Source organism: Macrotis lagotis, chromosome 2 (assembly GCF_037893015.1).
Source record: "Macrotis lagotis isolate mMagLag1 chromosome 2, bilby.v1.9.chrom.fasta, whole genome shotgun sequence".
Classification (NCBI taxonomy): domain Eukaryota; kingdom Metazoa; phylum Chordata; class Mammalia; order Peramelemorphia; family Peramelidae; genus Macrotis; species Macrotis lagotis.
Window position 1 is genome coordinate 201,843,380 of NC_133659.1, and position 25,602 is coordinate 201,868,981.

Below are 25,602 nucleotides of genomic sequence, written 5' to 3' on the forward strand. Positions count from 1 at the left end.
GGTATATGAAATTTAAGTATTTTTTTTTAATCCTTTTCACTTAAATCTCTCTTTCATAATATAGTCTATCTTCTCTTAATTATTTTCTGTCTTCACTGATTTCTCATCCTCATTCTGTCCTCTTTTAAGTGTGAATAATCTTTAAGTGCATGCTTTTAATAATATCTTTCTTTATACGTTTCCTGTGATGCTTATCCCCACTTGAATTGGGTTCAGCTATTACTCCTTAGTGCTCCCTGTCTTGCATAGTTGAAAAAAGTGAAGAGTAGGAGTTGATAGAATTAAATTTTATTTATTAATTTGCAACTAATAAGATATGTGGCCTTATATCAATCTCTCTTGGACTATTATGTCTTCAGTTTGTAAATTTATAGTTTGATTAGTTGATTTCTAAGGTCCTACCCAAATTTGCAAAAGTAGTGTAAATATATTCTTCTGGGCTTCTGCATTTCACTTGCACTGCATACAAAAACTTCTAACTACTCGTTATATGTTTTCCTTTGAAAGCTACCTCCCTCATATTTAGCGTTTCTAAAACTGAACATTTCATGTTGTCTCTTGTATCCCTCCTATTAACACCAAACCAGTTCCTTTTCATTTTCTCATTTTTAGTAGTGGAATATTATCCACGTTATCTAGACTTGGAGTCATGGTGATTTTTTGTTTTTCTTACCTTCTTCCATCAGTCACCATTTCCTGTTACTTCTTCATCAATATCTTTCCCATTCATCTTCTTTCTTTCCCATTGCTACTTACCCAAGTTGAGACACAATACTTCTTTTAAAAAAGTTTTTAGTATTTTTGATACCTTATATTTTCTATTTGACATTCATTTCTGAGCCCTATCTTGTAACAAAGATATAAAAGGAAAGAATAAAACCATTTTAATAAAACCAACCTAACCTATTCATTGCATCTGAAAGCAAATGGAATATTGTATATCTCTAATCCCCACCTTCACAGTAAAGTAAAGGAGATTCATTTTTGTAATTTATCTCCAGGTCAGGGTGTGGGCATCATTATATCATAATTACACATCATTCAATTCACTTTATTCCTTCTATTTACATTGTTACTGTTGTCTTTAGTGTTCTTGTAGTTCCTCTTTCTTAACTGTATCAGTTCAGATAAATCTTCCTATATTTCTCTATATTTTCATATTCATTATTTCATATTTCATTATTTCTTATCCACTCCCCTATGAATTGGCTTGTACTTTATTTTCAGTTCTTTGCTACCATAAAAAATTTCTTCTATGAATATTTTGGTTTGTATAGAGCCTTTCTGTCTTTGGACTTTGGGTCAAACTCAGTGTTAAAGGTTATGAACTTTTTAGCATAATTCCAAAGTGACTAGACCAAACATAGTTAAATCAATAAATCTCCTCCAGCATTGACTATTTATGTCTTTTTTTTCATCTATATTAAGTTTCTGGATATAATAAGAGAATTTCATTTTGCTTTGCAATTTTTTGGGGGCTTTTTGCAAGGCAGTGGGGTTAAGTGACTTGCCTAGGGTCACACAGCTAAGCAATTATTAAGTGTCTGAGGCTCGATTTGAATTCAGGGTCAGTGCTCTGTCCATTGTGCTACCTAGCTGCCCCTTGCTTTGCATTTTTTTCTCATAAGTTGAAGCATTATTTATATGAAGCACATTTACAGTTTTCAATAATTGTGAGAACTGTATTCATATTCTTTGACCATTTGCTCATTAAGGAATGATTCTCAGCTGAATATTTGAGTTGTTTTCTAATAAAAGGATTTCAGACCTTTATTAGAGATGTTAGATGTAAATATGTATATTTTTCCAGGGGTGCTAGGCCTTTTCTTAACTGCATTAATTTTTCAGTTATGTGATTAAATTTTTGTTTTATCATCTGTAAAGAGATACCTTTTTTATTTAAGAAATCTTCCATAGGGCATAATTGTAAAAGATACCTGCATCTATTTTCCTCCACTTTTTAAAATAGTTTGACTTTTTATATTTAAATTGGTTGTTTGTTTAGAATTAATTTTGCATGGTTTAACATGCTAATTGAAAGCTTTTTGCTTGTTTTGCCGCACAGTTGCAATTTTTTTAATCATTTCTTATCACACATGGGGAATTTTTCCTCATGTTGTATATATAACCAGGTTTATTATATAGCCTTATTTCCTCCTGTCTTTCCAGTCTTTTTGTACTTCATTCCTTTACTTTACTTTATGGTCTAACATCTGGTCTTCTTACTGTTCTTCTCACATACTACTCTTATCTCCTGTTTCCATGCCTTTTTACTGGATATTTCCCTACATAGAATGCTCTCTCTCCCTAGCTTTACTTTCTTTCTAGCTTCCCTAGTTTCCTTTAAAGCTCAGCTCAGATTTCAACTTTTGCAGGAGGTCTTTTCAAGGTCTGTCTTTTCCCCACAGTTATGTGCTTATATTTTTTCTCTAAGATTACTTTCCATCTACTCTCCATATGTTTTGTTTTTATATAGATGTTAGCATGTTGTCTCTTCTATTAGAATGTGAGCTTCTTGAGAGGAGAGGCCATGTTCTTAACTTTCTAAATCTAGCTTTTAGCATAGTCCCTGGCACCTAAGTAAGTGCTAAATATACACTTGTTGATAGAATTTTTTTTATTTGGATTTTTTTTCTTATCAAATGTTTTCCACTGCGCTATTTTTCTATCTAGTTTTAAAAATTAATGCGTTGAAATACAATTTGAAATCTAAAAGTATATTACCTGATCATGCCTCCTATTTTTCCTTTGAAATTCTAGACTTGTTCTCCTCAAAAAATAAATTCTGTTATGATTTTGTCTGGCTCTTTTAATTAGTTTAGCACTAAATCTCTAATTTAATTCATTCATATAAAACACTTTTACATCACCTAAATTTCTTATGTATTAACATAAAAAAAATTGAAACTATTTTATAGGTATTTCCCTTCTATCATTTCCTTCTAAATTGTTTAAGTTGTGTATAAATGTAAATAATTTTTGTGGATTTATTTTGAATTTTGTTACTTTTCATCTTTAATATTTTTCTCTTGACTTGCTGCAATCATTAGCATTTTTAGAACTTCAAATAATAAAATCTTCTTGAGGATTTTTGATTAAGTTTCTCCCTGGCAAAAAATTCCTTTTTTTCTGAGTTTTTTGGGTTAGAGAGACTTTTTATTTTAGATTTTTTTTTTTGCAAGGCAATGGGGTTAAGTGGCTTGCCCAAGGCCACACAGCTAGGTAATTATTAAGTGTCTTCTGAGGCTGGATTTGAACTCAGGTACTCCTGACTCCAGGACCGGTGCTCTCTCCACTGCGCCACCTAGCCGCCCCTTTTAAAAGTTTTACCATCTTGCTGATTATATAATTATTCACATTGCTTCTTGCACTTTTGAAATAGCTTTCCAATCAAATTTTCACTTCTGTTTGCATATGCATTTAAACTCTAGATTATTTTTCCTAAAGCAAAATTATAATCAAGGTACTTCTCGCCTGAACAATATAGTTAAAAGTCTGCTGAATAAAGTCCAGACTCCTTAGTCTGTCACTTAAATGCCCTTATGATCTGACTTCAACCTACATTTCCAGCTTAATCTCCCCATTCTTTCCCCATACATAGTCCTTGAAAATATCTTTTGTTTCCTAACCTCTGGGATTTTACTGATCTTTTGCCTGTACTGCATTCTTCAAGGCCCAGCTCGCATCACCATCTTCACAGAGTCTTCCCTAGTCCCAAACCTGAAGGGATCACCTCTTGCCATCTATATCACTTTGGTTTTCTTTTTTGACTCTTATTTCATACTATCTTTTATTAATTATTTGAATATATGCTTTTAATTACTGTACTGTAAGGTCCTTGTGGGAAGGGACCATATTTTACTTAGCCTTGTGCTAGCATATATCTAATACATAATTGATGAATGAATCATGCTTTAGAAATAAAAGGAGTATTCTTCTCAGTCTCCCAGAATATGCTCCTCTGCTCCCTGCCATCCCTATCACTACTCATTCTGCTTTGCTTGTGCTTTAGAAACTTCCTTGCAAAGTCTTAACCTTTTTTTGTTAGCTTTAGCTAGCATAATGAAGAAAGGTGATCATTTTTTAAGGTGAGAAAGTTACTATACAGATATACATCCTAAGCTCTTTTTCTCATATCATCTATCATAAATGAGTTTGTTCTGCTGCAGGAAGATAGAGCAGGACATGTGTTTGAACTTGCCAATAGATCCTGCTCTACTATTTTCATCTCCTGCTTCGTTCATTTCTTTTGTCTCTGATAGTCAAAGCTGAGTAGTGGAGAAGGGGAAGGTAAATCCATTAATAAACATTTATTAAGCACTTGCTATGTCAGACACTGTATATAGTGGTGCATTGTTGCTTTTAATGGATAAATTTTTTATCACAGTCCTACCCTGTCATTCCTCAAAAGGAAAAAAATACTGTTGTGGTTGATTTATCCAACCCTTAGGTAGAAACACTTAGCATAAATTATTTCCCCCCCTGAAATTATTTCCCTTTTCACTTTGAAGGGATTTGGTGGACTTTTGGAAAGAGAGATGAAGAAGAAATTGCAAATAAGGGAAAACTGACCTCACTATACTTATATAATTCATCTTTTAGATGATTCAAAATATCAATAATTTAAAAACAAACATTAATCTTGAGAAATTTTTTTAATTTATTAGTCAAAAAAAGAAAGGCAGTAAGCGGTATATATGTCTTATAAAATTATCACTACTATCCTTGCTGAACAGGATAAAAGACAGTAGAGAATCTGGTGCAAAGAATGAAGGTTGGCATCAGATTCCTGCCGAAGTGGTGGGATGAGCTTTTTTTCCTTCTCAGGGATGATCTTTTCCTTCCTGCTACTATTAAGGAAGTAATTATAGTGAAAAAACTAAGATGGGGGGGTGTAAAAACCAACTAGAGAGCAAATTTTTCTCTCCTTGTCCCACTTCACAGGCCCTACCCTACACATCCATAGGGTAAGAGGGAGTAGAGTTGTAATGTAAAGAATCGAAGGTAGTTTTGTACTCTTTGGCTTAGCCTTTCAAGTATAATAGGTGCATATAAAGTCAGATGTTTATAAATTGTGGATTATATATTCTCAAAAATCTGAGTAGCTTTTCAATTTGGTAATCAGCTTTTTTTTATTAGGATTAAAAAAGGGTCGTATGGATCACATTTCCTCAGGCAATGAATTCATGTAGAATTTTGAGTCAGAATGATTAGATAGTCCCCTTAGAGAATTATTTTCAAAAATGGAGTGTCTTCCACACTAAAGTGTTACTCTTAATTAGCTTTTGTAAGTATTTAAATTGTAATGGAAGAGTAACTAAGCTTTTTGTTCTTTCCCTGGATTTCATTTAGTTAAAATCAAAGGAAATTAAAAAAAAAACTTCTCATTTTCAAAAGCTAGATTGGTTGACAGTTTGTAACCTTGGCCAAGGGCAGTGTTTCCAATTGCAAGAGGCCCATTTTTTTTGAGGAAATTGTTATATCTATTCTTGACCTGTTTCATATTCTGTAAGATGAAATGATTGAATTAGATGGGCTAAGGGTCCCTTTCAAAGCAGCTCTTACATTCTGTATTTATAAGGTCCCTTACTGCTATGTTTCATATGTTGTAGTTTTTGTTGTTGTTTCATTAGGATCAAGCAGCTCGAGACATGAAGAGACTTGAAGAAAAGGACAAGGAAAGAAAAAATGTGAAGTAAGTTGCTTTCCTCATTTCACAAAAATTACATGAAATAAATACTGCAATACTGCAAAACTCTTTTCCAAGCTCATAGAATTAATAATATCAACAAAAAGGTTTTGGCTTGACTCTAGCATCCTAAAGAGTCTGTCTTTAGGTAGTAGAGGAGAAAGGCATCATAGTATAGTGGAAAGAACATGAGCTTTGGAGCCAGAAGACTTGAGTTCAAACTTGTCTCTGACATAATCTTAGTTTCCTCATCTGTAAAATGAGAAGTTTGGGCTAACTGACCTTTAACATCTTTTCCTGCTCCAAATCTATGATCCCATGTCCTAAGCTTGAGCATCTGCAGAACTTTTAAACTTTCAGGGACTAAAAATATTCAGGTAAGAAACAGTGGTTTTTTCATAATTAAATGCTAGAAAGGGGCAACTAGCTGGTACAGTGGATAGTTTGCTGGTCCTTGAGTCAGAAAGACCTGAGTTCAAATTTGGCTTCAGACTCTTATTAGTTGTGTGACCCTGGGCAAATCAGTTAACCTGTTTCCCTTAGTTACTCATCTGTAAAATGAGCTGAAAAAGGAAATGGCAGATCACTCCAGTATCTTTGCCAAGAAAATTCTAAATGGGGTCACAGAGAGTTGGACACAAATGAAACAATTCCACAGCAAAATGCTAGTTAAAAAATCATATTTCAGATTTAGGTTCAGGGTTCTTTTGTTTTGGTCCAGATTCTTGAATCATTCCTGCACTTCAGTGCCTTGTCAGTAAATTAACAGCTCCCCTTAATTGCAGAGTAACTGGTGAATAATTATATTCACAAAATGCTGTATATTCTTCAGAATAAATGGTTTCTGGGAAAGGACATCCTTACTGTATTTCATTCTGTTCTTTCACCACAGGGGGTGGAGGGGAAGCCCAGCACATAAATAGTCTTGCAAAGATTTTGACCAACTGATGCCCACTTATAGTGTTTCCTGTCTTTCTGCCTAGTTTAGTTACCAATGCATCAGGCATTCATCGAAGCAGTCTGGAGATTTAGTCTTCTCCTGGTTGCTCCATGCTTTTTGGTGTTGCTCCTTGTTAATATAGGAATTTGCCAATCATAAAGGCAAACAGGAAGTCTGCCTCAAGAGTAGGGTGGGGAGCTGAGTAGTCATACTGTTAGTAATTCCTGAGTGTTAGACTGAGATCTTTAATACTTATTAGAGTAGAATGCTTCTTAACATAACATGAATTACTTCTCAGTAGTGTGAAGCACTGAAATAATAAGGGAACTTAATAGAGTTTCAGTTTTAAGTTTCTTTGTTCCCTATTATAGTGACTGGTTTTGACTGAAGGCCTTCGCTCAGCTTGACTCTAGTGGCTAATTAGCTTTACCATGTTCTTTCTTTTTAAAAGCCAGAAATCTGGGGTATTAAGAAAGTTGTACTGTTGTCAGAATATGCAAGGATATGTAAAAATTTGATACTCTTGGAATTCACTAATATCAGTAGGCTCTAAAAATTCTGGTAATATCTGCATGGGAAATCCTGATGACAGTACTGGGCTGTGTTGCATGGGGCTGATAAAGCTAGGTGCTTCCTCACGTCTCCAGAAAGTTTCTACTAGCTTTAAACCTTGTCAGTTATATATACTTCCAGGAATTCCAAGCCATCCTTCTAGAAAGAAGCGCATACTTTCTCAGTGAATATGCACGTAATAGTTTATGGTATTTTTAACTATTGCTTGTTACTGTTAGTGTCGATTCTTCCAATACTGAATGGAACTCAACACTAAATCTGCTATAAGTTTGGAGCTGGGTATGTGGAACATTTGCAGGGAAGTTTGTTTCTCCGTTTGTTTTTCCAGGGGTATTCGAGATGACATTGAAGAGGAAGATGACCAAGTGAGTTCCTATGCAGTATTTTTATCTTTTATTTTTTACCCCCTGAAAGTCTATATATATATATATATATAAATATATATAGATATATAGATATTCACACTAGGGATAAACCAGAGTTTAACCTCATTAAAATACTCAACCATTTCTGACAGTCAGTCAGAAAATATTTACCCAATGTACAGCAAAGGAATAATATTAAAATGTACATGGCTTTTTCTACCATGTTGAATAAGGAAACTGTGACATTTTTAAAGAATTGATTTTTTTATGGTTTGAATATTAAAATTAAAAATTCGTGTCCATTTCAGTAAATCAAAATGTTAGATTTAACATTTTAGTGTGGAATCTATGTATGCCGCTAACAGCTTCTCACATAATGCCTTTTTTGGACGGTCTGTTGAGGTTTCTTGTCTATCATAATGGGTTGCTAACTATATATTGACCGTGCAGTTCTAGTTTTTTCACTCCTTAGTTTTGGGATGGTGTGGAGGGAACAGAAATGAGCCCTTTCCAGGTTTGAGGCATTTTTATTTTTGGACAGCTTCCAAACTTGATATTGTTGGGATGGCAGTGTATGTTCTACAACCTCAAGGACTGTAGGTGTAGAACACATCTTAAGAGACCAGGTTGTGGCACTCCATTTCTGAATCATCTTCTTTCAAAAGCCATGTTATTTCGTGATACTGATGAACATCATAGTTATTCTTGCTCATTTCCCTTAATTGTCCTTCCTTTGGACTTTCTAACTATTAATGTTAGAAGAATCATCACTAGTGAACATCTTGTCCTACGTGATAAGTATGTAAAGTGAGCGACCATCTGACATACTGTATATACAAATTACAGGAGCAAGAAAGTTTTCTTGTTCTCTCCTGTATTGGGGTGTGATTTTACTTTTATGTTTTCCCGCAGGAAGCTTATTTTCGATACATGGCAGAAAACCCTACTGCTGGTCTGGTTCAGGAAGAGGAAGAAGATAATCTGGAGTATGACAGTGATGGAAATCCCATTGCACCATCCAAAAAAGTCATTGATCCCCTTCCTCCAATTGATCATTCAGAGGTATGACAGTGATGCTTTTGAAAATTTACTTTTCTTCAAGGTGTATGACTGGGCTCTTCATATAATGGTGGCTGATCTCAATCTCTCTCCACATAGTCTAATAATGTAATAAAAATACTTGCAGGAATTTTGGAGATTTTTCATTAAAATGTTGGGTTAGAAATTCAAGATTCTAAAATTTATATTAGTTAAGGTACTTGTCTTTGATGACCTTCAAGCAAGTATTTGTTAACAAATTATGCTTGTTTAAAAGAGTTAACAATTGTTTTTTCAACTGAACAGATGATATGTTGGGGGGGGGTTTAAGGTGTGTTTTGTTTTTTGTTTTTTGCAAAGCAAATGGGGTTAAGTGGCTTGCCCAAAGCCACACAGCTAGGTAATTATTAAGTGTCTGAGGCCAGATTTGCACTCAGGTACTCCTGACTCCAGGGCCAGTGCTCCATCCACTGCACCACCTAACCGCCTCCAATATGTTGGTTTTTATAATGCTAAATAGTACCTGTTTTGTCATTTCATTCAAGAGCTGAGGAAATAAGAAATAAGAAAATGTATATTCAGATCATATATAGGAATTATATATAGGAACCCTGGCTTTTCTACTTAGTAACTGTAAGTCATTTACCTCTCTGAGCCTAAGTATCTTCATCTGTAAAATGGGAATCTTATACTAATGTCTTCCACTAGTGCTTCATTGTGACATTAGTGTGAATCCTGAATTCTTAGACTCCTACAATATAAAAATCTAAGAAGGAACCTTAGAGACTGTGTACCTGACCAGTCATCCTGCTTAGGATATACTTATGAGGGAAAAATCTATTACATTCCAAGGGAGCCCATTCCATTTTGGAATCATTTTAATTGTTTGGAATATTTGCTCCTTGTTAAATTTTTTTTTTTTTGGCAAGGCAACGGGGTTAAGTGACTTGCCCAAAGTCACACAGCTATGGTAATTATTAAGTGACTGAGGCCAGATTTGAACTCAGGCCCTCCTGAGTCCAGGGCCTGTGTTCCATCCACTGCTTCACCTAGCTGCCCCCTTTATGTTAAACTTCAATCTATTTCTTTCTGCTTCTACCTGTTGACTTTTGCTTTACCTTCTGGTTAAAGAAGTCATGTGCCTGCTCTCTGTCTTAGTAAGTCAGTTATCTGTTTTAGTCTTTTTCTCAAGGCTAAATATCCTTTGTTCCTTCATATGTTGTATGTCATGTTCTCTATTCCTCTTGTCTTTCTCTTTGCCCATTCTTTGAGTTTATCAATGTATCTTTTAAAATATGTTATTCAAAATTGAACATAATATTCCAAATATTGCCTGTCAGGCAGAGTATATCAGAACCATTATCTTCCCCATTCTGGTTACTTCTTTTTAAAAATAAAGAGAAAAACCCATTGTAACAATACACATTCAAACAAAACAAATTCCCACTTTATCCCTGCTTGAAATTGGATTAAGAGGCAATGAATTTTTAGCTACCCAAAAGTCATGGAATGTGAGAGATGTAATATACTATCTGGAAAGTCCCTGAAGTGGAATGGATTAAGATACAGACTAAGCCCACTGAGACCTAGGCTGGTTCAATTTAGAGATACCTTTCTGGAAGGTTGATCACTGGGTAATATTGTTTTTGATAAGACCCTGTCAATTTATAAATAGAAACTGGTCTCCTAAGGTAAATGACTTACAGTTTATTGAAGAGATCCCATATACTGATGCAGTCACAAATATGTTGGAAGTATCTAAGCATCAAAGTTCTATTGGGATTTTTTTCAGAAAAGCTTTGTATTAAAAAATGAAACTTGCAAGATTATTTTTTGAATTTTAAACTAACTCTAAATAATTGAACCTGCAGATTGACTATCCACCATTTGAAAAAAATTTCTACAATGAGCATGAAGAGATAACCAGCCTTTCCCCACAGCAGGTGATAGATCTCCGACATAAACTCAATCTTCGGGTAAGAAAACCATTAGCCATGAATTAGGACTAATTAGGCCAAAAATTTGATTAACCAAAATGAGATCGCTGCAAATTAATTTTCTTGTGCTTATTCTTCCTGCACCTTGATTTTCTGTGTATAACTAAATGAGATTGGACAAGTTATTCATCAAGTCTCCATTTTCCTTTTTGAACAAACAAGGCACTGGCAATTTAAATCAGTCAAGTAAAGAATTGCTCATTTCTGTACTGTGTGATTTAGAGGCTGTAATAGAAAAATAAGAGCAGATAAGTATTCTTGAAGAGTTTGTGGTCCAGTTGGAGGAACAAGTTTAATATTAGGATGACAGGTGGATCGATTGATGCAAAAAATGTTTATGATTTTATTATAATTTTTTCTGCAAACACTTTAGTAATTATAGATCTTATAATTTTGCTTTGAAATAATTTTCATATTTATATAAACTTTGCTTTTTGGATAAAAGAAATATACACTGTATTAATTGATATAGATTAGTTATTTTTAGATTTTTCAAGGCAATGGGGCATTAAGTGGCTTGCCCCAGGCCACACAGCTAGATAATTATTAAATGTCTGAGGTCAAATTTGAACCCAGGTACTCCTGACTCCAAGGCTGGTGCTCTATCCACTGCGCCACCTAGCCGCCCCTAGATTAGTTCTTTAAGGTATTTTAGAATTGTTATATTATCTCTGATATTTCTTTTAAAAAGATACTAAAGAGAAATCTTTTGATGAGGAGAAAAGGGCTTAAAACCTTAGCAAAAAAATTGTATTTTGGATACACTTAAAGTTTTTCATACAAACTGTTGACTAGAACAGATTTGGCCTTGATTCAGACTAATTGATAACTTCAGATAAAAGCGTGTTGAATTACAAGTTAATTGTCATTGAAGTGTCAATAAACTTGTCATTTTAATTTCTAGGTCTCTGGTGCTGCTCCACCTAGACCAGGAAGCAGTTTTGCTCACTTTGGATTCGACGAGCAGCTTATGCATCAGATTCGGAAATCAGAGTACACACAGCCTACTCCCATTCAGTGTCAGGTGAGCAGTTAAAACATGAAAGAAGAGTCGGTTGGGTGGAATGTCCATCTCGAAGCAAATATAAAAAATAAGTGATCCTGTTTAGATAAAGTTCAGAATTGTAAATTCCAAAATAGAAACTGTTGTAGCTATATCTTCAGTGTATTTCTATAGTTTTTATAAATATACACAAATTTCTCACCAGTATATATACATAAAGCCTTCAATATTTGACAGGTTTTGGAAACCAGAATCAAGGAATTGTATCATAATCCTTTGTGGCTAATGTACAATTTAAACAAAAATCTTAACAGTATGAAGGAGTATACATACATTATGATATAGCTTACTTAGATGTTGCCACAGATACTGAATTTTGCCATCTGTCCTATTTCATCACCAAAAAGCAATTTTTTTTTACCATGAAAGCTTTTTTATATGGGAATGAGGATAGTATGTTTTACCTATTAGAATTAAATATCTTTTTTTTTCTGTATATCTTCATTCCCAACATATCCTGCTTCTTCCAATAACCAGAGAGTCATTCCTTATAACAAAGAGTAAAAAGGGTATGGGAAAAGCAGTTCAAGCAAGACTAACCAACATTCAGATCCAGTAGTTTGCAGTGTTCCACATGCATAAAGAAGGCAGGGAGGTGCATCCTTTGCATCTCTTCTTGTGGGTCAAGCTTGAGCATCACCAATGTGTACAGAGTTCAATTTCTCTTTTTCTTTTGTTCTTTCCATTTAATAGACATTGTTTTCCTAATTCTCTTTACTTCACTTTATATCAGCTTATTTAAAACTTTCTGTGCTTTCTGTAGTCTTCATAATTATATAATTTACTATTTTTAAGTTACAATATTATTCCATCCTATTGATTTACCAGTATTTGTTTATCCATTTCTCAGTCATCTACTGTTTTGACAGGTTTTTGGCATTAAATATGCTGGTGTCTATTGAACGGTGGTTCTCTTTGTTATTTTTGTCTTTGACCCTGGGGTAAATGCTGTCATTGAGGTTTGTGGGTAAAGGGTTTAGATATTTTAGTCACTTGGGAGTCACATTAAGTTTTTTTTCCATTCCTACAAAATATTCTAGCAAGTGTCTTAGTGAGAAATTGACAGAAAGTAAGTCTTTCTCTTTATTAATCTAAGAATAATACAAGAATTTTAGGTTAGTGTTTATATAGCCCAGAGTATTCTACTTTTGTTCATCATGGAGCCTCAGTGGTCATTGATCCATTTCTGAGTCTCTTTAAATATAACTTTGGAATTGAGGTATCACTTAACTCTCTTTAGGGTGTTCCAGTGGCTCTAAGTGGGCGAGACATGATTGGCATTGCCAAAACAGGCAGTGGGAAAACAGCAGCCTTTATCTGGCCAATGCTGATTCACATCATGGATCAGAAGGAATTGGATCCAGGGGATGGACCCATTGCAGTGATTGTATGCCCTACCAGGGAGCTGTGTCAGCAGGTAAGGAAGGTGCATTTAGGGAAAATTAACCTCAGAAATAGCCAGAGAAATTAATTTCCATAACTGTCTAAAAAGCATCTTTCTTTTTCTTTTTAAATTAATCTCTTCCTAAGAAGAACCATTGAGAGAATTAATAGCTTGCAGTTTTTTCTTTCATTAATTTCCTCAAAATTATAATCCGTAAAAATTTAGTGTAAAGGTCAAGCTTAATAAGGAGAGCACTTTTCACATGAGGTTTTAGACAGCCTATTGAATAACATGCTTTTGATCCAAGACTGGTTGGCAGTTTACATTTCAGGCAAATTGATAATTACAAGTTTTAAATAAAGGAAAGGAATGCTAAGCCTGGAATTAATAGAGGCCTGAGTTTCTGGCAATTGGTGGTTTTAAGACCATAGGCAAGTCTTTATTCCTCACAGCTTCAGTTTCCTCATCTGTACATTGAGGGTGGTACCTTCTGTGCCCACCTGATGAAGTTGTGGTGAGGAGCAAATGAAGATATGTATGCAGAGCTCCTTATATACCTTAAAATGCTGTAGAATTGAGGCGGCTAGGTGGCGTAGTAGATAAAGCACCGGCCTTGGAGTCAGGAGTACCTGGGTTCAAATCCGGTCTCAGACACTTAATAATTACCTAGCTGTGTGGCCTTGGGCAAGCCACTTAACCCCATTTGCCTTGCAAAAAAAAAAAACAAAAAAAAATGCTGTGGAATTGTCGATTATTATTAATTTTACATTAATTTTTTGTTTTTTTCTTTTCTGAATAAAGTTTTTTCTTTGTGGTAATAAGTACTAATTGCTGGATTAACCAACATGTCATTAACAGATTCATGCAGAATGCAAGCGGTTTGGAAAAGCATACAATCTTCGATCTGTGGCCGTTTATGGTGGAGGAAGCATGTGGGAACAGGCCAAAGCCCTTCAAGAAGGGGCTGAGATTGTTGTCTGTACCCCAGTGAGTATGGCTCAGCATCCTGGTTGTTGGGCTATTCCATCTTAGTCAGTGTGCCAGAATATTGTGCTAAGTGCTAAGACATAGGCAAAAACGAGCCCCCCAAGAATGTAGTCTAATGTGGAAGAAAAAAGCCCTGTAATTAATAATAATAATAGTAATTAAAAAACCCTGCAATTTAGATACACACAATATACATATATATGGATGGATGGTCATCTGAACAAGGAAAGCACCAGTAGCTTGGAGGACTTGGAAACCTTTTGCTGAATGTAGAATTTGAGCTAATTCTTTAAGGAAATCAGGGAATAGAGGAGAGGAAGAAGAGCATTCCATACATGAGGGACAGCCAAAGGCACAAGTCAGGAGGACCTGATTTCAAATGCAGCCTCAGACACTTGATAATTGCCTGGCTGTGTGATCTTGGGGAATTCACTAAACCCCATTACCTTAAATAAATAAAATTTAAAAAAAAATCAATGCAGGAGGGGCAGCCAGGTGGCACAGTAGATAAAGCACCAGTGGAGTGAAGAGGACCTCAGTTCAGATCTGGCCTCAGAGACTTAATAATTGTCTAGCTGTGTGACCTTGGGCAAGTCACTTTAATCCCATTGCCTGGCAAACAAAAAAACAAAGGAAAGGGCTAGGTTTTATAAAACTTTAAATCAAGACAGGAATTTATATTTGGTCCTGAGGGTTCAATACCCTCATTAAATAAGAGGGTAAACGTGAAGATCTATGGTGGGGGGGGGGGGTTCACCCTTAGCTTAATGAAGGATGGTTTAGAGTTGTGGGAAACCCGAAGCTGGAAGACCTGTTAGAAAGCTATTGCAGTTATCCACACATGAGGTGATGAAATTCTATACCAGAATCAGCTATTTGAGTGTTGAGAAGTGATGCTGAGTTTTGAAGACAGTTATTAATGGTGAGGAAAAGTGAGGAAGTAGAGGACAATACCAGGGGTAAAAGTCCAGATGTTTTGGAGCATGGTAGATGCTTGAAAGTAAGAACATTTAAATTAGGTTAAGTGTTATGGTGTGTGTGGGGGTAAATTTTATTCTGAGCATATTAAATCTGATATCCTACAGGGCATCCAGTTTGCTATGTTAAAGAGAAAAAAGGTGATGTGAGTATCCACCTCAGGAGATAGTCTAGATCTGGGGAGTCTTCATAGAGATAGCTGAATCAGTGGAAGCATGATGAGGTCACTAATTGATATGAAATATATTGAAAAGAGAAAGGGGTCCAGATCAGAGGCTAGAGAAAATATGATTGGAGTGTATGAAATGGATGAAGAACTGGCAAAGGAGATTGAGAAGAATTGGTCAGACAGATAGAAGAAGAACAAGGAGAGCAGTATCACCAAAAAAAAATATTTATAGATGAGAGCCTATCTAGAAGGAAAGGGTTATGAATAGTATCAATCCTATATTGAAGTCTAGGCAGTTCAGGATTGAGGGCACTTAAGTGATCATTGATATCTTTGGAGAGCTAAGTTTCAGTTAAGTGATTAGGCCAGACAGTTTAGAAGAGAATTGTAGATGCCATTCTTGAGTATTTTAGCCATCATATTAGAAGAGTTGGTAGCGGAGAAGGTCAGATCAAGTGAAGGTTTTCTAAGATTGAAAAAACATGGTAATGCTTGTTGTCAGCAGAGAAGTAGTCTAGATTAAAATTGAAAATGAAAGAGTAAGGAGAAGAACCACTTCTTTATTTTGGATTGGAATGGAATAGGAGATAGTTGATGAAGATAGCTAATTAATTGGAGTTGAAGGGAGATGCTCTCTCATTAACTCCTCTCAGTGTGGAGGATGATAAATGAAGAGGGGAAGGGGGAAAGGGTACTAGGGGAAGCTTGAGATACAAAAAGTGTTGGAAAAGCTTTTTTGGATAGCAAATCAATTAGGGAGGAAAGTACTATTTGCCTTGATGCTCTGAAGAATCAGTTATGATTAGATAAATTTGTAGGCGCCCAGTCAGCACGATTTTGTTATTTCTTTTATCTCTTATCATCATGTGAATATGATGAAGGAGGCAGATGGTGATTAGGTTGGTGTTTGACAAAGTGTGAATCAGTGAGAGGGAAAAGGGAATCCATAGTGTGTGGAGGGTCATATAGAGTTGAGTTGATTCAGCAGGGGGTTATGATGGCAAGACAGAAGAGTCTAATCAGTGCTGGGATAATGGCTTGGGAAAGACCTGAGAGGTAGAGTGAATGGAGGTCATGATGAGGACAGATGAGAGGTAGTGAAGCACAAAGAAAGATGGAATTCATGAACATGTAAGGGAGATATGTAGATGATGGCAAGGTTAAGGATGTGGCTGTGACTATCTGTGTAAAGGATTGTGGAGATAAAGTATTACAATGAATGAACATAAATATGTCTCTGATAGGGGAGCAGTAGATGTAAAGGAGAGACTGAGCTAGACCTGAATTCATTGAAGAAGGAAGGAAGGAATATGAATATACTGAAGTTATACATGATGCCTACTAGCATATAGATTTGATGGCAAATTTGGTTAATGAGCCTCAAAGGAGGACAAATTGATTAGTGAAGATTGGGAACAAAGAGCATACCCATCTTCCCACTACAGCCATTTGTGTTATAGGGGTGAGATAATAGGTCAGGCCTGGAAAGGATAGTAAAGGAATTGGTATTGTCAGGAGGATGCATCATTTGCAAGACCAAGAGATGAAAGGGGTGAGAAAGAAAGCATACTCTAATAGAGCATAATCTTTGTTGCAAAATCAGAATAAACTTTGTTACATAATTACAATACAGCTGTTTTATCTAGCTATTTCCAGTAGAATTTAGGGTCAGGACTTGAAAGATAAGTCACAGCTGGTAGGAGAATGGTTTTTAAAAGTTAGAACCCTTAAAGAATGACCTTTGAATTTTGACATTTCACACCTTTTGGTTAAATTAGCTTGCCGAGAAATTAAAGTTAATGGAAGGAAAGAACCTCATTGGGGCTCCACAAATTTTACATTATCACCTGGTATCATTGCATTGGAACTGTATTTTGTGAATGTTGATGCCAATTAGACTACATCCTAAAGCAAATCTTTGTAAATTCACACCCTGTCTGTGTGTAACAAAGGGTCGACTGATTGATCATGTGAAGAAGAAAGCTACAAATCTCCAAAGAGTCTCTTATCTAGTGTTTGATGAAGCTGATCGAATGTTTGACATGGGTTTTGGTATGTATTGAGCACCAACTTTTCTGTCCCTGCCCTCAAGACATTCACCTTCGCTGTCTCACCATGTTCTAAACCCACTTGAAAATGGACTAAGCCGTGTGTGTGTGTGTGTGTGTGTGTGTGTGTGTCTGTCTGTCTGTCTGAGTCTGTTTGCTGTGCATGTACTTTCTGCATGAGCATGCCCTACTCACATAAAGACTGGCGGTTGGTCTCTGTAAACCTTGCCTGGCATCAGTTATGTGCCGTAGTTGCCTATCAGGAAACATTTTTTGGTGGAGTACACCTTTTTGAAGTCATGGGAAATAGAAAATCGCCTGTCATATGTAGAGGATTATTTGTTCTCTCCTTTTGTCCTGATTGACTTTAAACTGTGGCAGCTTTTTGGGTGATGATTAGAACATTACTGTGTAATACTTTGATTCAGTCATTCTAAGACCTTTCTTTTGCTGCCTTCCTTGACTTAACAACATTGGGGACCCTTCCAGCTACCTATATTCTTTCCAACTAGGTAGAGAGGATTACTGAATTTGGTACCCCTTGATAAGCAGTGAAGCTATAGGATTATGGAATGTAATCTCCTTTAACGGAAGAAAGTTTCTTTATCCTTGTATCTTTGATTTCTAGCAATTTTACTTGGCACTTAGTAGGTAAATCCTTGTGGATTATCTTCCTTGATTCATTCTCCATGTCACATGAAACTTTTACTTCTTTGACATTTTTACCCTCCAGATATTAAACTTTTGCATCAGATAAATAAATAAATGTTCTGACTCTTGTTTTTTTTTTTCCTTCTAGAGTATCAGGTTCGATCCATAGCCAGTCATGTCCGCCCCGACAGACAGAGTATGTATGAAACTGTTTTAATCAACTTGTATAGATACCATCATAATGTCTTATGATGGAGGTACTTTGTGTATTTCATATTTTGGCACAAAGCATTTACTTATTCATAAGCTACTGTATTTGAGGAAAATGCATTTGCAAAGTAACATGAAAACTCTAGGATAAATATAAATCATATACAAATAGATCAGTTACTTTCTTGAAGCTGTTTCTGAATTTTGACACCCTTATCATTTCTAGGACAAGCTAAAATGATTTGAATGGATGCTTTAAACTTTTAGATTTTGAGTGTTTCAGTGCCTTCTGTAGAATTTTATGTCAGTGTAAAGCCAGAAGAAACACAGGAACATTTTCTTCTGGATGGGTGGTGATTTTGTTTGTACTAGGTTGAAACCAGGGTGAGAAGAGCAGAGTATTTGAGGGGAACTAGAAGCAAGTCTTTCCTATCTTTTCAACATTGATTTATGGGAATTTGGTTGTATATTGAAGAGATACTCTTTTCAGTGTAATAGAATCCACTTCTCTCTTAGCTCTGTTATTCAGTGCAACTTTCCGGAAAAAGATTGAAAAACTGGCCAGAGACATCCTGATTGATCCTATCCGAGTGGTGCAGGGAGACATTGGAGAGGTAATTTCTGAACAGAGCTGGAGAAGGCAGAAATTTACTTTTCTTTGGAAGAGAATACCTAAGTTTAGACTTCTATCAAGGGCATTTTAATTTTCTCATTGATTCTTTGCCCAGATAATCAGCAAACTTTTCTCTTTAATATCCCAAGAATGGGACAAGATAGAAATCTTTACTGTGAAATTCAGTGCGAAAATAAAATGAGCAGAATCATAGCATTGTCAAGTTTGAGGTGTAGTGTCAGTCTCATTCAGAAAATTTTATTCCCTTTCTTGTCTGCAAGATTTTGATTAAGATGTGACCCAAGTCCAATCTAAGTGACTCTAAATGTTTCTTTTCTGAGGTTTTCCATCAGTGTTTTAGACCAACAACTTTGTATTCCTATTTCAATACTTGTAATTCCATTTGCTCAAACCCCAGGGGATGGATTCCTCTTCAGTAAACATAAATTAAAGGCCTACCAAGTGCCAGATACAGTGCTGAGTACTGGAGATGCAAATACCAAAGGAGACCGCTTCTACCCTCAAAGAGTTTATAGTAATGGGGAAGACAAGTGACAAAAGTACAGGAAAAGTGACACATGTGGGAATGTAGTGGAGCAGTCCTATAGTGAGCAGTCAGATGGGAAATGAGATGAACTGTGCTGAGCACTCTCCTTAAGATGACTTTGGCCAGTGAGAGATTGAGGCTAGGGAGGAGATTGGAGTGCTTTCCACTTTTTACTTCCTAGAAAACTAACACTTACTTTTAAATCATAATAACATTCACAAGGCTTTCTGAGGGGAACATTCAGTAAACATATTAAGTACCTTCTTTTCCAAAATCCTGTGAATTAGATTTCCTTCAAGTACTTTGAAAATTTTGATATGGAGAAGCATTTGTGATTCCCTTGGTATTTAAATATCCTCTATTATAACATATCTATAGATTGTAACCAGTTAAATGCTGGCACTGTATGCTAAAAACTGATGGGGATGGGACAGAAATCTGCCTTCCAGGAGCTTACGTACGTTCTGAGGAGGAGGAGGCAAATATTTAAGTAAGAACTTGCAAGTCACTTACAGAGAAGGTCAAGTAGGACAAACCTTAGAAAAAGCAACTAGCATCTGGGGATGGGAGAGTATGGGAAAGGCTTCTGCAAGAACTGAACCTCCAAGGAAACCAGGGAGACTTAAGAAGTGTTAGTGAAAAAATGAAGACTTTCAGGCTTCAGGGACAACTAGAGCAAAGACAGGGAAAAGGGAAAATTTTGGCAGTTTTGTAGAGGAAGGATTAGATGACAAAGGCAAGACAGGAACAGATCAGAGGTTAAGTGACTTGCACATGGTCACAGTAATAAATATCTTAGAATCTCGTTAAGAATACCCTACATACATATATGGAAAAATATACTTATGGTGGTCAAGTATGTGAAAATTAGTATGTTATACAGAAACTCTTCAGGGACAAACAATCGAACCTTTTCTTAGGGGAGAAGGCTTCCTAGAAAGGGTGAATTTTGAGGCAGATTAATTAACGTAGTGAAGGAAAAAGACAGTTGATATTATCTGTAACATTGTAGTTACCCAGTTCTGAGAAACTCCCAGGCTTTATTTTGAAAAAATAATATTCAGTCTTTTAATCCATTTTGATCTCAATGTTATAGTTTTCTGTTTTGATCCTTTCCTTAGGCAAATGAAGATGTGACTCAGATTGTAGAAATTCTTCACTCTGGACCCAGTAAATGGAACTGGCTCACTCGGCGTCTGGTAGAATTCACCTCTTCAGGAAGTGTTCTCTTGTTTGTAACTAAGAAAGCCAATGCTGATGAACTAGCTAACAATCTCAGGCAGGAAGGACACAATCTGGGGCTGCTCCATGGGGACATGGATCAAAGTGAAAGAAACAAGGTCATTTCGGATTTTAAGAAAAAGGGCATCCCAGTTCTTGTGGCTACAGATGTTGCAGGTATGGTAGAGGAAAGATTTTCCCAATAAATTTGGAAATACATACTGTATGCTTAGCTAAAACCAACACTTGAGGAGGATGATAGATGAATATGGGAGTGTACTGAGCTCCACATTATAATTTACTATTTGCTTTTGACTTCTAAAATAGAGGCCCGATGACTGGAAGGTATTTTAATCTTTTTTTCACTGCTAAGAAGAGAGGAGCTACACAGGCACCTTGATTTATTTGTGTATCATTAAGTCTTTACTTGAATGTGGTGGACATTTATGCTAGTGCATTTTATTCCTGCGGTCCAGGAATCCTTTGCAAGAAAAGTTGAGCAAAACAGTCTTGTATCACAGATGTCAAGTAGGGGTGGTGAGGAGGTGGAACTCTATAGTTTCCAGAAAGAGAATGTCTACAATAATATGCCTATTTCCTCCAAATTATGTAGAAAGTTGCAAAAGAAGGTTTTTTTGTGGAATGAAATCATTGTAGCTAAATTTCTAGTCCCTGAGCCCAATTTAAAAGAAGGGAACCTGGGGGTGGGGGGGTGTTGTGTATTTCAGCCCGTGGTTTGGACATTCCTTCTATTAAGACTGTCATCAACTATGATGTGGCTCGGGACATCGACACCCATACACACAGAATTGGCCGGACAGGCCGAGCGGGCGAGAAGGGTGTGGCATATACTCTTCTGACTCCCAAGGACAGCAATTTTGCTGGTGATCTTGTCAGGAACATGGAAGGGGCCAATCAACATGTTACCAAGGAACTTCTGGACCTAGCAATGCAGGTGAAGAACTAGGTCTTTCTCAAAGCTATTCTGCTTCATTGATATTAATCAAGAGTATTTAATAGAAGAAAGTTCAGGCATGATCTGTCTCCATTAAGCCTGGTCCAAATGCTTTAGTTGAACAGAAAACCTAATAAAGAAATTGACTCCTGAGGATAATGCTTATAAGATAAAAATATTAGAATGCCTTACAAATTATAATGAACTTTAGCGATAATGTAATCCAACTATATCCATTTACTATAAAAAAAAATCTTGCTTTATGAGACTTGACTACACCATTTTTTAATACTGGGATGTTAAAAGATTCTTCTTCTCTACCCTGAAGTTATGTCTATGCAGTTTCTCTTCTTCTACTTTAGAACCTACAAGTTCTCTAAAAATTCTCTAAAATTTTTCCACTGTGGTTCCCAGGTATGAGATCGGAGGTGATGAGTAGAATGAGCACAATGACTGCTTATTGGAATTAAACTTTTGTTTAAGACAAAATATAAAATAAATCCATGTCTTGTAGGGTTTGCTAGCTAGGCAGGCCATTCCTAGGTGCCCCAGGGGCCTTCCTTTTTCCCCAAGGCAGACTGGAATGCAAACCTGGCCCATTAGACTCCACTGACCTGAGAGTAATTTGATCTGAAACATTTAGAATCAACAGATAGAATCTCATAGCTGTTTTTGTCTAGGTGTAGTTAGTAGAGCAAAAGGCTTAATCGTGATCATTCTGTGCTGAAAGAAACATGTTTCTCCTTTACCTTTTCTTGCACCAAACACAAATTATGCTTCAGCTACCTTCCAACCATAACTTTACGAGAATTATATTTCATACAGAATGCCTGGTTTCGGAAATCTCGATTCAAAGGAGGGAAAGGAAAAAAACTGAACATTGGTGGTGGAGGCCTTGGCTACAGAGAAAGACCTGGTCTAGGTTCTGAGAACACAGTAAGTCCTAATGGCAAGAAGTTCTTGTCCTGAGTCAATGTTTTGAATGAAGTTAAGATTACTCCTACTGTTTACAGAGCATTTTGCTAAGAAGGGTAATTAATAGAACATAATCCTTTTCCTCATAGAATATTAAGTCTAGTGGGAAGAAATTAAGAGTAAAATAAAGTGCTATATGATATTCACATGGGAAAGTTATTACTAATAAAGGTTGTCTGGGTGCCAGAGGAGAGTAACATTGAGGAAAAAGTGGATACATTGAAAAATGAACTGAATTTGGAGTTAGAATTAGGTTGGGATCCCTGCCACATACTGCTACTTACATGGTGTTGGGCAAGGCATATGAGATAAAATGTACACTGGCTCTGTGGTCACCTGGTTTTAAATTGCACCACCTCTTGTCTTTACTCTCTATGTGATGAGTAAATCACAATCTCACTGAGCCTCAGTTTCTTCCAATATGAAATGAAGGAATTGCACTGGATGCTAAGGTTAACTTTTAGTTCTTAAATCTTATTTAAATTTGCCTTTAAAAGATTGACAAGGAATTGATAGAAAAAGGAGGAACAACCTGGCAGAGGAATAGTAAGAGAGAAAGGTATCTTCTGGAGACAGAAAGAAAGGCCAGTTTAGTTGAAACTTAAAAATTAGATGGATATAATATCTAATATTGACATAGTACTTTCAATATATACAAAGTACTTTACAGATATTACCTCATTTAGTTCTCACAACATTACTGTGAGTGTGGTAGATACTATTATATGGAGAAAATCTGAAAAAAAAGTTTTATGAGTTTAGTTTGTAGAGGGCCTTGAATGCTAGGCAGAGGAGGTTGAACTTTGCTCAAGAGGCAATAAAGTCACACTCAAGGATAAGCATAAAGTGACTTGGACAGATTCAAGCATAAGAATTTGAGTATGGTAATAGTTTCGAGACTAGATTGGCAGTAAGATGAAGTGGAAGTATGAAGACCTGTTCTTTTAGGAATCTGAGTGGTTGGTAATGAGAACCTGGACTAAGGTGATAGCAGAAGGGTTTGAGAGAGGATCTGTATCTAAAAGCTGTTTCACCAATGGATTAGCAGATCTTCATAGCTGAGGGAAAAATAGGGTCAGTCATGCAAGTAAAGACATCCAATATAAGACAAAACTCAATAGGTCAGAATAGAGTGTAGTAAGAGAACTAGGGTTATAGTATCTCTGAATTGAAAGAAGGAAAAAAGTATCCACTGGTCAAAAATATTTGCAGCTAAAGAGAAGTCTTGTTGATCAGCACTGAGGGCAGAGCAAGAGATTAAGTACTGTGAATTTTTAATGAGTAAAATTAACTCAGTTTAAAAGCACACATATTTACTAAGCCAGGCTGTGCTAGATTTGGGGACACCATTTCTTTGTGTCCTTCCCTTCAAAGAACTTAAGTTCCAAGGGAGTGGAGTGCAAGTGAAACAAAGGGACAGGTATGAGCTAGTGTAATATCAAAATAGTAACTTGTATAAAACTGATTGCAGAAACATCTAAACCAGAGTTGGAAAGACAGGTTAAGAGAAAGGGAATGAATCTGAGGAGCAGGGGTCATGATAAGAGAGAAAGAGGTTGGGGCGGCTAGGTGGCGCAGTGCATAAAGCACCGGCCCTGGAGTCAGGAGTACCTGGGTTCAAATCCGGTCTCAGACACTTAATAATTACCTAGCTGTGTGGCCTTGGGCAAGCCACTTAACCCATTTGCCTTGCAAAAAAAAAAGAGGAAGAGCTTAAGGAATTATGACCAGTTTGCTAGGTTTGTAGTAAGGAAATTTCAATTCCCAAGAATTTTGGCAGGGGAATAGGATAAATGATGAGCCAATCACAGAAGGCATTGAGAAAGTTGTATGCATTTTGCTCTCCAGGGAGCTAGTTAGGACTGCTCAGGAAGTTGTTTTGGAGCTTGTAACTAAAAACATATCTAAGTGGAACCAGCTTCTATTTTAAGGCATGGGGTGTGGGGAACAATCACTGCCAAGTTTCATCCTTACTGTGTAAGGGGACCTGTATTATGCATTTTCTAACATTAGTGGTGGTAGCAGAGAATGAGTGGAAATCTGAAGCCTAGAGAATATTATGTCATTTTGACCAGCACTATTACTTATTGTCATTCATATTCCTTTTTTTTTTTTTTTTTTTGCAAGGCAAGTGGGGTTAAGTGGCTTGCCCAAGGCCACACAGCTAGGTAATTATTAAGTGTCTGAGACCGGATTTGAACCCAGGTGCTCCCTGACTCCAGGGCCGGTGCTTTATCCACTACGCCACCTAGCCGCCCCTGTCATTCATATTCTTCAGCCAGCCTCAAAGCTGTAATCATCTCTCCTGGTTATACTCTCCTAGAAATGATTCTCCTTTTAAAGCCTCAGGAAATAAATGCCTATTAGGTTCTTTAAGCCTTTTTGCTGTGTCTTTATTCTCTAAAGGTAGAAGCAAATTTCCCCCAAAGCATTGCTCAGCAGTCCCAACACTTGATTCCCCTCTGGGATGAGGTCCAGGTATATCATCTTGGGTGTCTTTACTCCCTAGGACCGTGGAAACAACAGCAATGTGATGAGTAATTATGAGGCCTATAAGCCTTCCACTGGGGCCATGGGAGACCGCCTGACTGCAATGAAAGCAGCTTTCCAGGTTTGACACGTAGCTTTGGCACTCATGGGAGAACTCATGTATGATCAATAAAAAGAACAAAGGGCACGGGTGGTGGGAGAGGAAGAGATCATAGTCTGATTTAATGGTGGTACAAAGAAGGCCATCAGTGCATGGGTGGCTTTTTCTAGGAACAGGGTGGTTTCAAGATTTAGGAAAACTAGAAAGTCACTTCCTAGCTAACTCAGTTGAAATATACAGCTAGGACTGTTTTACAAACATTATCAAAATTGTTTTTACACAGCAGTGGGAATTCTTAGACTTTTTCCAAAGTGGAAACAGCCAGGGTTCTTAAGTTGAAAAGTTTGTTCCACTGAAGGAGTTTTGAATCTTCCTTTCCATAAATTAGTTGGGCACTTAGTACATGAGCCTCTTAGACCAGGTTAATTTTGTGTGTCATAGAACTCATTAGCAATCTAGAGAAGCCCATGAACCCTTTCTCAGAAAATGTTTTTAAAAAATCTAAAACAGGGCTGTCCCAATATTACTTTTAAAAGTTTTCATTGAAACGTTAATAGTACATTTTGATTTGCCATTTTAATGAGAGCTCTGGTAGCATTACTAAAGCCT

The 25,602-nt window shown here is 36.4% G+C and overlaps 1 protein-coding gene across 2 annotated transcripts in view; it reads left to right on the plus strand.

Annotated features, from left to right (window-relative positions):
• Nucleotides 1–25,602, plus strand: part of DDX42 (DEAD-box helicase 42) — a 43,795-nt gene that overhangs the window by 11,368 nt on the left and 6,825 nt on the right. For both annotated transcript variants that reach the window (XM_074224464.1, XM_074224463.1), the window contains exons 4-17: nucleotides 5,634–5,695; nucleotides 7,531–7,567; nucleotides 8,480–8,629; nucleotides 10,477–10,581; nucleotides 11,507–11,626; nucleotides 12,906–13,082; nucleotides 13,908–14,036; nucleotides 17,136–17,235; nucleotides 18,031–18,078; nucleotides 18,609–18,706; nucleotides 20,374–20,650; nucleotides 21,202–21,428; nucleotides 22,254–22,364; nucleotides 24,913–25,014. In XM_074224464.1, coding sequence (XP_074080565.1) covers nucleotides 5,634–5,695; nucleotides 7,531–7,567; nucleotides 8,480–8,629; nucleotides 10,477–10,581; nucleotides 11,507–11,626; nucleotides 12,906–13,082; nucleotides 13,908–14,036; nucleotides 17,136–17,235; nucleotides 18,031–18,078; nucleotides 18,609–18,706; nucleotides 20,374–20,650; nucleotides 21,202–21,428; nucleotides 22,254–22,364; nucleotides 24,913–25,014 — 1,743 coding nt within the window. The remainder of the gene's footprint in view (nucleotides 1–5,633; nucleotides 5,696–7,530; nucleotides 7,568–8,479; nucleotides 8,630–10,476; nucleotides 10,582–11,506; nucleotides 11,627–12,905; nucleotides 13,083–13,907; nucleotides 14,037–17,135; nucleotides 17,236–18,030; nucleotides 18,079–18,608; nucleotides 18,707–20,373; nucleotides 20,651–21,201; nucleotides 21,429–22,253; nucleotides 22,365–24,912; nucleotides 25,015–25,602) is intronic.